At 53.5% G+C, this 13,781-nt stretch overlaps 1 protein-coding gene across 1 annotated transcript; it reads left to right on the plus strand.

The window, feature by feature from the left end:
- Positions 1-13,014, plus strand: LOC128831976 (ly6/PLAUR domain-containing protein 2-like). Its single transcript, XM_054018965.1, has 3 exons — positions 1-144; positions 11,101-11,220; positions 12,528-13,014. The coding sequence occupies exons 1-3, from the start codon at positions 93-95 to the stop codon at positions 12,737-12,739; spliced, it is 384 nt and encodes a 127-aa protein (XP_053874940.1). The 5' UTR covers positions 1-92; the 3' UTR covers positions 12,740-13,014.
- Positions 13,015-13,781: the final 767 nt, after the last annotated feature.

Genomic DNA, 13,781 nt, shown 5'->3' on the forward strand with positions numbered 1-13,781 from the left:
AATGGTCAGAATCAGTAAAAGGAAAAACCCACCCAAGGGTGCATTGATAAAGCTACCTGCTAGGAGCTCCAGGTTGCGAGGAGCTGCTCAAGATGAAGGGGCTTCTGTGTGTTCTGCTGGCTGCGGTTGTGTGCATGGAGCTAGGTAAGATTCTGCTTTATTATGCAAGCCCTGATTTTGTGGTGGGGTAGGAAGGGTGAATGAAGGGACATCTGTGACCAAATGCCATTGACTTCAACTGCAGAAAGATCTGGGAACCTAGCAGTGAAGTCATGGGTGGTGGCCTGATGTGACAGAGGTGCTCTTTGCAGCCTGCCCAGATGTTTCAGAGCATCTCTTACAAAAATAGTAAGTTTCAGGCTGGGATCCCTAACCCAGGATCTATTCTTTCAGCAGCTATTAATGGATGTCTCTCCACTGATAGATATTACTTGGCTTTATGTGTGATTTCTTTCATCCCCTCTTGGCTCTGCCTTTGCCATGAGGCCTGATGCTTTAGAGGGTTTGTTGCGTGATCGTATTCCCACGGGCTGGTGTTCTTCTCGCCTGATACAAACCCAGGAGTCTCTACACTCCTTTACACACTCTGCTTCAGCTGTCTTCTCCAGCGGCTTGTTTCATGCACCACATGTGATTCATAAAAGGAACAGGAGTACTTGTGGCACCTTAGAGACTAACACATTTATTTGAGCATAAGCTTTCGTGGGCTACAGCATCCGAAGAAGTGGGCTGTAGCCCACGAAAGCTTATGCTCAAATAAATGTGTTAGTCTCTAAGGTGCCACAGTACTCCTGTTCTTTTTGCGGATACAGACTAACACGGCTGCTACTCTGAAACATGTGATTCATAGACACCTGGGCCCTTAGAGATGGAAAGGATGGGCTCGGCCACCCAGTCAAGGTCCCCCTGTGGGACTGATTCGCATACCTGCCGTCTGGAGGCTGTTCCCCAGAACAAGGGACCTCAGCATAGGTGTAGTTTGACTTTTATATTTGGGGAGGGGGCAGCTTCAGTCAGGCCAATGGGGCCATGCATGGGGGCGGGGATTCCGCACCTGCCTGAGGCTTGCAATTTGGGGGGGCAGCTCCCCCATGTTCCCCTAACTGCACCCAGGCCTTACGGTGGTATTCAAGATGGCCTGCTGGCATTTCTCTTTGATTCACATCATTCCATTGCACGTCACTGGACGCACTGATGCGCTTGCCACCTCCCTATCAGGGTCACCTGTGCCACCAGGGATGGGTTATGAGAGCACAGTCCCTGTCGCTTAGGGTGGGTGGCCAAGCAGGAACTGTTATTGTGTCTGGCTGCATGGGGGAAAAGTCCCATGTGAGCCCGCCGCACAAGGACTTGAGTTGACACAATCCAACTCCGGTTCAGGTCAAGCGTATTCTTCTAAGGGCTGCCTCGCTATGCTGCCATCTCCCTCCAGCTCAAGATGATGCCTGGGTTACCACGGGGCACAGAGCAGCGATCCCCTCATTCCCCCTCACGTAGGAAACAAAGAACCTTATGCAAGCCACAGTGTGACTGAATGTGGGACAGTCCCTGTTCTCTGCCCTCCTCGGGGGCTGACAGCTTACTCAGGAACCGCAAGCACGGCCTGCATCTGGTCTTCTCACAGAGGGCTACTGCTTTATTGTGACAAGGGCAAATGGGCACTATTTTGCGGTGATGGCTGGGCAAGCCCTGATCGGTGTAATGTTCGGGGGCATTATGGCCCAGATCCCAGCGTGGGAGATATGAAACCCTCAGGACTTCAGTGAGTGGGAATGCCTCAAGCAGGAACTCCTTCCTGTCAGGGAAAGTCATGTAGCATCTGCGGGGCGGCCGGGGCCACCCTGCTAATGGCCGGAGATTGCCATCTGTTCTTATCCAGACTAATAGGAGCCGCCATTTTGTGTTCCAGGAGCCTTCCTCTTCACCCCCTTCCTCCTCCCCCAGTGGGCTCAGGAGAAGGAGAGGAGTCCAGTTCCCTCCCCTCCTACCTCTCCCAGAGAAGCCATTGAGATTTTCTCATCTCTATCCGCCCCTCCAGGGACATGGACCCTCTCAGTCCTTTCTCAGGGTGGGGGTGAGCCCCCCCGCCCATTCTCTCTCCCACCCTACAAAGTCCCCTGTTTCTCTTGCTATTGACAGCCTATTTCTCCCTCCCCCTTTCTGGCTCGCCCCCTCCACTTGGCATCCCCATCCCCACTACGGCAAAAGTGTTTCCCATTTGTGGCCCCGGTTTTCTGTGCGTCTCCCCCAGTGATGGCCCCCCCTTTGTGTGTGTGTCCCCCCTCCCATTTATGTCACTTATGTTCTTCCTCCCCTATCTGTGCGTCCCCTCTCTTTTGTCTCTTCCCCCCCCTCTTTCCTGGGTAGCCCCTTATGTTGGCTCTCTTTGTTTGCGTTCCCCCTCCATGTTGTTGTCTGGAGGGGATGCAAGCAAAATTAGATCTGTGAATGCTTCCTGGGCAGGGAGGAGTATTAGGGGGTGGGGGGACCAGGGAAGAGGGGCTTGGGGCTTCAGCGAGGGGAGGGGGATAATGAGGAGGGGGCTAAATGGGGACGGGTGGAAGGGGAGGGAAGGGGAGAGTTTGAGGTCTCAGGGGTGGGCGGCATGGGGCTTAGGGAGCGTGTGGAGGGTGGGACAATGGGAAAGGGGACAAGGGGGTGGGTGGCAGGGAATTGGGGGAGAATAGGGGCGGGAGGGCACCTGTCAGCTTCACATTCTCCTCCTCCATGTGTGTGCCCAGATCTGGGGGGCTCTTGCCCCAGTAGGGGCATCTGAACCCCTCTCCCTCCCCTGCTCATATGAGCTGGGATATGGGAGCCTTGCCCCACTGGGGGTCTCGGAGCCCCGCTCACTGCCCCCTGTGTGTGTGCCAGGATGGGGGGCATGTGCCCATCTACAGGAGCTGGACCCTTGCCCCTGCTCTCCTCAGGTGACCTGGCTTGGGGTGGGACCCCTATGTGACCCAGGATCTGGGGAAGCCCTGCCCCTCTGGGTGGGGAGCTGAGGAGAGGCATCCTTCATGCATATCGCCTGGCTTTAAAGCACTCAGGAGGGGGATGGGAACAGCCACTGAGAGGAATGGAGCAGTTCCCATGTCTCAGAGCTAGTGTTGCTGGTTGTCTCATCTCCTTGGGGAGATCAGCAGAGAGCGTCGCACTGAGAGGGAAAGGGCCACTTCACACCTTTCAGAGCCACCTGGGCTGCAGGTGGAGGTGCAGAGGAGCCCTTCCTCTCCAGGGCCTAGTCTTCCTGTTTAAAGGACAGCGCTTCTCAGTGCTCTAAAACCTGCAGGCCTGCATGGATTTTCTTGAAATTTGCTGTGCCTCCTGGAAGTGAAAAGTAGGGCTAGTGACCCAAATTTGAGGTCAATTGAGCAAGGGGTTCTGCAGATATAAACTCCCTCCATAGCCCTTTTTCAAAAAGTTCCTAGGTGTGTGTGTGTGTGTGTGTTGTTTTGAGAGTTCGTTGGTTTTTTTTTTTTTTTTTTGCATGGAGCTACTGCTGTGATGCAGGTCAAAAGTCTCAATTGGTTTTTACCCACGGTAGTGCATGGCACCCGCCATGTCTGTGGGGCATCTGCACTGTGAGTGGTATTTAAGAACAGGTTCATATCTTCACTTGCACAGCTGTGCAGTCTGGAAGGATTACAGGGTGCCTGTGCCAATCCATCAAACAAACACGGGAGGTTTCCATGCAGACACTTTAAGCGTGTGTAACCCACAACCTCCTGGGTATGGTGTTCTGTCCCACACCATCCTGGCCACCATGGATGTAGAAGCACTTTACACCAATATTCCACATGAGGATGGACTACAAGCTGTCAGGAACAGTATCCCTGATGAGGCCACAGCAAGCCTGGTGGCTGAGCTTTGTGACTTTGTCCTCACCCACAACCACTTCAGATTTGGGGACAACTTATACCTTCAAGTCAGTGGCACTGCTATGGGTACTCGCATGGCCCCACAGTATGCCAACATTTTTATGGCTGACTTAGAACAACGCTTCCTCAGCTCTCGTCCCCTAATGCCCCTCCTCTACTTGCGCTATATTGATGACATCTTCATCAGATGGACCCACAGAAAGGAGGCCCTTGAAGAATTCCACCTGGACTTCAACAATTTCCACCCCACCATCAACCTCAGCCTGGACCAGTCCACACAAGAGATCCACTTCCTGGACACTACAATACAAATAATTGATGGTCACATAAACACCACCCTATACCGGAAACCTACTGACCGCTATACGTACCTACATGCCTCCAGCTTCCATCCAAGACACATCACACGATCCATTGTCTACAGCCAAGCCCTAAGATACAACCGAATTTGCTCCAACCCCTCAGACAGAGACAAACACCTACAAGATCTTTATCAAGCATTCGTAAAACTACAATACCCACCTGGGGAAGTGAGGAAACAGATTGACAGAGCAAGACGGGTACCCAGAAATCACCTACTGCAGGACAGGCCCAACAAGGACAATAACAGAACACCACTGGCCATCACATACAGCCCCCAGCTAAAACCTCTCCAGCGCATTATCCACGATCTACAACCTATCCTAGAAAATGATCCCTCACTCTCACAGACCTTGGGAGGCAGGCCAGTCCTCGCTTACAGACAACCCCCCAACCTGAAGCAAATACTCACCAGCAACTACACACCACACCACAGAAACATCAACCCAGGAACCTATCCCTGTAGCAAACCTCGTTGCCTACTCTGTCCCCATATCTACTCTGGAAACAGCATCACAGGACCCAACCACATCAGCCACACCATCAGGGGCTCATTCACCTGCACATCCACTAATGTCATATATGCCATCATGTGCCAGCAATGCCCCTCTGCCATGTACATTGGCCAAACCGGACAGTCCCTCCGCAAAAGAATAAATGGACACATATCGGATATCAGGAATGGTAACATACATAAGCCAGTAAGTGAACACTTCAATCTCCCTGGTCATTCTATTACAGATTTAAAAGTCACTATCATTGAACAAAAAAACTTCAGAAACAGACTTCAAAGAGAAACAGCAGAACTAAAATTCATTTGCAAATTCAACACCATTAATCTGGGCTTGAATAGGGACTGGGAGTGGCTGGCTCACTACAGAAGCAGCTTTTCCTCTCCTGGAATTGACACCTCCTCATCTATTATTGGGAGTGGACTACATCCACCCTGATTGAATTGGCTCTGTCAACACTGGTTCTCCACTTGCGAAGTAACTCCCTGCTCTCCATGTGTCAGTATATAATGCCTGCATCTGTAACTTTCACTCTATGCATCCGAAGAAGTGAGGTTTTTACTCACGAAAGCTTATGCCCAAATAAATCTGTTAGTCTTTAAGGTGCCACCAGACTCCTTGTTGTTTTTGTAGTTACAGACTAACACGGCTACCCCCTGATACTTGTCCCATCTAGTGGCTCTGAGCCCACTTAGAGAGAGAGATACAATGAGTCTGCTCTACGGCCTGTTGGCTTTTAGCTCATGCGGTGGAGCAGGGGTGGGAAATAATTTCCCCAGGGGGGCCACGCCACAAGTTTTGGTAAGTCGTCATGTGCTGCACATTTCTACTGTATTAATGGAGGGAATGTTTGGGTGCAGGAGGGGGCTCTGGGCTGGGGCAGGGGATTAGGGTGCAGGAGGGAGTGCGGGGTCTGGGAGGGAGTTTGGGTACAGGAGGGGGCTCTGGGCTGGGGCAGGGGATTAGGGTGCAGGAGGGAGTGCGGGGTCTGGGAGGGAGTTTGGGTGCAGGAGGGGGCTCTGGGCTGGTGCAGAGTGTTGGGGTGCAGGAGGGAGTGCGGGGTCTGGGAGGGAGTTTGGGTACAGGAGGGGGCTCTGGGCTGGGGCAGGGGATTAGGGTGCAGGAGGGACTGCGGGGTCTGGGAGGGAGTTTGGGTGCAGGAGGGGGCTCTGGGCTGGTGCAGAGTGTTGGGGTGCAGGAGGGAGTGCGGGGTCTGGGAGGGAGTTCGGGTGCAGGAGGGGGCTCTGGGCTGGGGAAGGGGATTAGGGTGCAGGAGGGAGTGCGGGGTCTGGGAGGGAGTTTGGGTACAGGAGGGGGCTCTGGGCTGGGGCAGGGGATTGGGGTGCAGGAGGGAGTGCGGGGTCTGGGAGGGAGTTTGGGTGCAGGAGGGGGCTCTGGGCTGGTGCAGAGTGTTGGGGTGCAGGAGGGAGTGCGGGGTCTGGGAGGGAGTTCGGGTGCAGGAGGGGGCTCTGGGCTGGGGCAGGGGATTAGAGTGCAGGAGGGAGTGTGGGGTCTGGGAGGGAGTTTGGGTAAGGAGGGGGCTCTGGGCTGGTGCAAAGTGTTGGGGTGCAGGAGAGGGTGCCAGGTGCAGGTTCTGACCGGGAGGCACTTGCCACAGGCAGCTCCTGGCCAGTGGCGCAGCAGGGCTCAGGCAGGCTGCCTGCATGCTGTGGCCCCAGGCCACTCCCGGAAGCGGCTGCTGCTGGCACGTCTCTGCGCGCCCCGTGGAGGGAGGGAGGCAGCGGATCTCTGTGTGCTGCCCGTGCCTGCAAGCACCGCCCCCACAAGCACCGCCCCCGCAGCTAGGGTGACCAGACGTCCCGATTTTATCGGGACTGTCCCGATATTTGCTTGTTTGTCCCACGTCCCAACTGATGTTCGGTCGGGACACTGGACAAAGAAGCAAATTTGCCCTCCACTCCGGCACACAGACGGAGCCCAGAGGGGCTCTCGCGCCCCCCCCACCCGCCCCAACTCCGCCCCCTTCTTCCCCCATTGGATCCCTCCCCAAATCCCCAGCCCCACCCCCTCACTGCCCCATTGGATCCTGAGCTGGGCCTGGGCACACGTGCCATGGCCGGCCGGGGCCGGGAGCGCTGCAGTGCAGCGTGGAGGCTGCTCCAGCCCTGCAGCCCGCGGGGCAGCGCAGTGGGTCCGGGGGCAGCGTGGAGCGTTCAGGGCCCGGGTAGGCGGCGCAACCCGGGGGTGTGGGCCGCCCGCTGGGGAGACGCGGTAGAGAGAGGCTGTGGGGGCGAGACTTGTCCCAGGCGGGACGGTCCCCCGAACCGATAAACTTCCCTGCCGCTGCTGGGCAGCCCTGCACCTCTCCCGCTTGGCTGCGCTCCAGTGGCTTGCCCCGCTGGGAAGGAGCCGCTGGAGCGCAGCCGAGCGGGAGAGACGCGGGGCTCCCCGCCGACGGCAGGACGTGCAGCATGTGCCCGGGGCGGGCTGGGGGGCGGGAGGCTCCACGGGGAGGGCAGCGCGCACGGCCGAGGCACTGTGTGCAATCCGGCGGCGCGGCTGGGGCCTGCTAATGCCCCCTGCCCCTGCGAAACTGCTTCCCCCCCCCGCCCCTCCCCGCGTCCTGATATTTCATCCCTGTGATCTGGTCACCCTATCCGCAGCTCCCATTGGCCGGTTTCCCATCCCCGCCAGGAGCACCCAGAGACATACCAGCACATACCGGGCACTTCCGGGAGAAACGTGTTGTTTCGAGTAGTCACTACTATTGATATTGGGTTTCTGGTATGATCGCAGTTCCCCGAACTTCTATAAACAGAAGGAAGGGATGCAAAGAGATTTCAAGTTTCTTCGTCAGGCCACGTCCCTTCATATGCAGTTATTGACTCACTTCAATAATAATTTTGCTTTCCAGAAACAAGCATTTCAGCAAAATAGAATACAATATTTGAACAGAAAAAGGGTTGCGAATTCTGAATTCGTGGGTTTTATTCCAATGAATGTTCATGAGTATTTTTGGCAGTATTTGCCTAGTTCTAGTTAGTATAAAAATTGTCCTCCGATTATCATCCATCAAGCCACGCTTCTTTAAAGAAAACAGCAACAGTGTCAATTTCTGCCTGTGGATGTGAGCAGATGTCTCCCACTGAAATCAGTGTGAGCTCTGGGCTTACATGTGATGACAGTATTTTGGCCCATCATTTACAGAAATGACACGACAACGGGGTATAACTGCGGGGACCAGCTGCTGTTGTGACCTAAGGGTGTTGGGTGTGGTTGGAGCGTTCAAATGGCCACCCGTCATAGAACAACACAGCCGGATCTGAATGCTGACCCAGCAGAGAGCTGCCTGAGATCTGAATGCAGAGCAGAGCAGAGAGCAGCATGGAGTAGCTAGGAGCAGACTTTGCGTTGTGAGGTGAATAATATGCTAAGAAGAAAGGCGTTTATTTGCTTAACACAAGCTTGTGTTAATGGGGAGGAGCTTACAAACTAAATAAATAAGGCAGACTGAAGGGGCACTCATCTCTCCAGTGCCTCCTGGTGGCCGGGTGTGGTATTTCAGTCCTTCTCTTACCCCTGGTACCTCCACCAGACTGCTGGCCGACCTTGGCGGGTCTTCAGTGGCTTGGCCCTCTGGTCAAGTCACAAAGTCCCAATGAACTCTTTCTGGGGTATTAAAGAGTCCAATAAATAAACAGTCTATTTGCCCTCACTAAGATCTAACTAACTAGTTGTATCGGCCCTTGTCTACTTGACGTGAGTAAAATCTGCTTGTTGCAGGTATTTTCTAAGATGCCACCCATCTTGCTGCCCAAGCACCCAATACAGAGACAAGCGATGGATGATCCATCACTGTCTGAGCTAAGGTGGTCAAAGCCGGTCAGAGCTCATGCTAGTTTGATGCTGTGTATTCAATAATGAATTTTGTTGCCTCTACCCCTGACTGTTATGTGGTTTCTAATAAACAATGAACAGTTAGGGTTAAGTTAAGTATCTCTCCTGTTCAGAGAGAGGAGTGGCTTTACAGCTCCCCACCCTAGCTGATTCCACATGTTTTAATCTGTGGGTCTGAATGGCTAGGACGCAGTTCTGCAGAAAAGGACCTAGGGGTTACAGTGGAGGAGAAGCTGGATATGAGTCAACAGTGTGCCCTTGTTGCCAAGAAGGCTAATGACATTCTGGGCTGTATAAGTAGGGGCATTGCCAGCAGATCGAGGGTCGTGATCGTTCCCCTCTATTCAACATTGGTGAGGCCTCATCTGGAGTACTGTGTCCAGTTTTGGGCCCCACACTACAAGAAGGATGTGGAAAAACTGGAAAGAGTCCAGCGGAGGGCAACAAAAATGATTAGGGGTCTGGAGCACATGACTTATGAGGAGAGGCTGAGGGAACTGGGATTGTTTAGTCTGCAGAAGAGAAGAGTGAGGGGGGATTTGATAGCTGCTTTCAACTACCTGAAAGGGGGTTCCAAAGAGGATGGATCTGGAATGTTCTCAGTGGTATCAGATGACAGAACAAGGAGTAATGGTCTCAAGTTGCAGTTGGGGAGGTTTAGGTTGGATATTAGGAAAAACAGCCAGACCACAGTAAGCACCGCAGAGTGACCAGCTCTACATGAGAAAGCCTGAGGGAGCAGCTGGGTCCAGTTTTCTGAGGGATCTTTTGGGGGTCTAATTGGGGTGGAATTCGCTCACCTGCAGCTTGTTTGGACTCTGCCCACATTTATAAAAAGCCTCAGGTTAGAAGCTGGGGGGCAGGGCCGGTGCTACCACTTAGGTCAACTAGGCGGTTGCCTAGGGCGCCAAGATTTGGGGGCGCCAAAAAGTGGCTGCTGCACTGGGAGGGAGAGGGAGTCTGAGCCGCTGCCGGCAGCCCAGGGGGGTGGGGAGCTGCCGCATGGCTCCCCGGGCCAGGGGAGGAGCTGCCGCGCGGGTGGGGGGGGGGGCTCAGGGCAGGGAGGGGGGAGCTGCCGCGGGGGGGGCACCTCAGGGTGGAGGGGGGTGGGGAGCTGCCGCAAGGCTGGTGGCGGGGGCAAGGTTGAAGTTTCGCCTAGGATGCGAAACTTCCTTGCACCGGCCCTGCTGGGGGGTTGATTGGTTGGTTGGTTTTCAGAGGGCCTTTCTCCTGAGAGGAAGTTTATCTAGCAAATGCTTTCCAGAGTTGTTTCCTCCTGGTAGAAGGACTTGCTTATGGTATAATATTTGTCCTGTGTTTAAATGTTTTACTTTTTAAAATAATGTGAGACCCACTTTTGGATGTGGAACCAACATCTCAGCACAGACTAGTCCTAGCCTGGGGCCTGCCTGACGTCCCTCATGCCCACACAAATCCCATGGGCCTAATTCTAGCTCTCAACAATGAGCTCTTACCCAGCTGCCCCAAGGACTCTCCTGTGGTAAGTGCTGACCACGTGCTTAGCGCTGGAGAAAGTGCAAAATAAAAACAGCCCCTGACCCAAAGAGCTTATAGGCCGAGGGTCTGATTACAAGAAGGCATCTGTATGCTATTTATAAGGTGTCTTTACAGCACTCTGGTGCAGACGTGCCAAACCCGTGAAAAAAACACAGAAATTGGGCTTGTTTTTGGCTTAATTGGTGAGTTGCTTGTTGGCTAGTTTTTGGCTTGTTAGGCTTGTAGCTTGTTGCGTCTTTTTTTTTTTTTGATCGGCTCCCGGCAAGCAGGGGCAATGGGGGGAGAGAGTCGGGGTGCACAGTGGGCCCCCCACAGTCCCAGACTGCACGCCGGGGGGATCTAGTCACAGAGTGGTGGGGTTCTTGGGGATTGGCTTGGTTTGAAATGGGATTAGCTTGATTTTTGGCTTATTGTGAAAGCCGGGGGGGCTTATTTACCACGGGAGAGTTGGCAGCTGCTCTGGCGATATAAAGGGGATGAGCACAGGGACTCGAGTGTAAATCGAAATCACAATCAGGCCTCAGGAGTGGCCGGCCCACCAATGGAATGATGTCTGTGTAAACCAGTTCCGCCCGTCCATTATTCTGGATGTGATTAGCTGGCTGAGGTTTCTGCCACTCAGATAACTGTGTGAGACGGGTCTGGTTAGCTAATTGTTACAAAGCCGACAGACAAACCTCTTTGAAATGATGCTCTCCAAGGACTGGCTTAACCTCTGATACCCGCATGCCTGGAGGCCGTTTAACAGTAGCCTGGCGTGACACCGAAGACATGGCGTGTGGATTTTGCAGCATGCCCCTCCATGCATCAGACAAGATGTATAGGGAACTGCCGGCTCCTACGGCACCACATTCCGAGAACTGCCTTAGGGGAGTGACGCTGTGGCGGTTTCCCTAACAGGGGTGATCTAGAAGGGCAGACAGCACCTGTTGCTCCCCATGAAGGCAACCCCGTTTTGTTCCTCTTTGCAGCCCACGCCTTGCAGTGTTACACATGCCTGGAGCCGATGAGCGCCTCCCTGTGCATGACCATCAGCAACTGCTCCACGAATGACATTGTGTGCAAGACAGTCATGTACTCCCTAGAGGAAGGTAAGGAAGAGACTCCCGGAGGGAGAAGCCTGTGCTCACATGTAGGGAAGGGAAGAACGTCCATCCAGCCCCAACCCCAGGGATCAGAGTTCCCCTGTGATTGCTAGCGATGGACCCAGGCTGCAACGTGGGTACTTGGGAGCAGTGGATTCTAGTCTTGGCTCTGTCATTGACTCAGTTGGACTCGCGTTGGGCAAGTCACTTAGGTCCAGATCCACAAAGGGACTTAGGTGTCGCTACGCTCAGCGTCACGGCGCGTAACTTTTAGTGCCCTGGCAAATCACAGGAACCGCCCCGGGAGCCACGAAGCCTGAGTTAGGGACCTAGGCTCCTGTACAATGAAGAGGGAGAGACAGGCGCCTCAGACTACAATTCACAAAAGCCGGCACGCTAGGTGGGGACACACCTCTAGCCAATGGGAGAGGCTGATGAGAGGGGGGTTTGCTAAGTCCCACCCCTCTCGGCAATAGGTGCAGGGAGGCACCTCTCTCTGCTAGTGATTTGCAAATGGGAACCAACTGCAGCTTAGGCACGTCGGGGGTTTCTTGCAGGAATGGGTTAGGTGCCTGCTATGTGCCACACAAAGCATCAGGCGGTTAGAGCACTTGCCTGGCATATGGGAGACCCAGGTTCAATTCCCCTCCCTGCCAGCACGGGCGAAAGATCTCCTGTCTCTCAGACGATGCTCTAACCCCTGAGCTCTGGGGCATCCCAATGGGGACAGCGTCAGTCTCTCCTGTTGTGGATAAATAATGAAAGCGTGACGGGAGCTGGCGGACTGGGTGGGTGCCTGAATCACTGGGCTCTTAGGAGCCTAAACTGGATCCCTTGAGTTCAGAGTGTTCTCGGCACCTCTCCAGACGAGGCTGCATTGGCGCTTTGCTGAGTAAAGAGACACTTTTCCAGAGAGAGGCAATGGATCGTGTCTGCAGGGAGACAGATGACACCCAGTAAAGCCAGGGGCATGCGCCAGGTGTCCCTGCTTAGCTTGTGGCCGCCCCAGTGGAACTGCCTGTACATTCACCGAGCTAGGCACATGCAGGAAGGACACCAGAGATGGGTCAGCGCCCAAAGAGACCAAGATAGACCCCAAGGAACGTATGTAGGGCATTCTCTACATAGGAGACCAGCAAAAGGGTTGGTGGTTTAGTTCCCAGCTGGTCCAACCCTGAACCTTTTTGGAATTGGAGCTGGAATCCAAATGGGACAGATGTTCAGTGCTCCCCGCAGGGCTGGAACTTGTCCCCTCCCCTCCCAAATCCTCCCTTTAATACCCCTTTCTTCTCTCTCGCTTTGAAATGTTGTAGTTTTCCCCTTCGTGGGCGACTCAACCGTCATCAAGGGGTGCGCTCAGAAATGCATCCCGTCCGACGTGGATGAAATCGGGGGCTCTCGCCCCACCTTCTGCTGTAACTCTGACTTGTGCAACGTGGATGGGGCGGTCAGCATACAAATCAGCTACGTGGTGATGGGGATTTCAGCCAGTTTCCTCTGCGTTCTCCTCAGGACTGGGCCGTGAGGAGCCAGGCAGGTGAAGCCTTTACACCCGAAGAACCACCCAACAAGAGCCAAGCCCCTCTTGGCTGCGCTTGCCATCTACATTCCCAATGGGTGGCCTTGGACACTTGTTGGAAGATGCTTCTTCGCTTTCTTAGACACGGTGGCCCCTTGGAAAGATGTTATCTCTGCCTTCCTGTCCCTGTTGATAAAGGGACCTGGCTCAGGAATGCCCAGTCGGACAATCTCTCTACCAGCTCCTTGTTAAATTAAATTAAATGCTAATCTGTACTGGAATGTCTTTGTTGTGTTAATTAGTTGCGGAAAATTCCACAGCACACCCAGTTACTCAAGACCTAACTATTCGAATTAAGTGCATGACCCTTGTGACCAACACCCCTAGCAAATGGCTATTTCACACGCCCCTGTTCTACAGACATCATTGTTAAACAACCAGTTTGGGGTGAAATTCACCTGTATGCAGTGCGCCAGTGCAACCCCTCAGCACCATAGCTTTTGTGCTGTCCCTTTACACAGAGTAAATTTCATTCTCAGTGCATGATGAGTAAGGGGTCCTTGACCTAGCTCTGAAGCACAAGGCAGGGGTCTGGACTTGATGTGCCAATGATCTGATCTAGGTGTGTGAAATTCTTCTGTTCTTTTGTGTCCCCGTTTAAGAGGAATAATAACGAGCAGGAATTAATTGCTTAATCAACCATAATAATTAAAGTTATTTATAGTTCAATAAATAACTTTAATTATTACGGTTGATTAAGCAATTAATTTTCTATGCTGAAATCTACTAGAGGATTCTTTTTTGACCTTCAATTCTGGCTTGAAATGCTAGTTAGGCAACAAGTGACGGGAGCTCCGTCTCAGTTCTAAGCTGCGCACTCTGCAGCGCGTGCAGAAGACTTTGTGGGACTGAAGCAAGGCGGTTAAGTGCTTTGCTGAATCAGGGCTTTATTTCAGAATCTGGTTTGGGAATGCCTGCCATTGTTGTCTGTCTTTCTTTATCTCCCTCTCTGCTCCCTCCCAGACCGTTAGCTCTGACCTCTTCTGTC

The sequence above is a fragment of the Malaclemys terrapin genome, chromosome 2, assembly GCF_027887155.1.
Source record: "Malaclemys terrapin pileata isolate rMalTer1 chromosome 2, rMalTer1.hap1, whole genome shotgun sequence".
Classification (NCBI taxonomy): domain Eukaryota; kingdom Metazoa; phylum Chordata; order Testudines; family Emydidae; genus Malaclemys; species Malaclemys terrapin.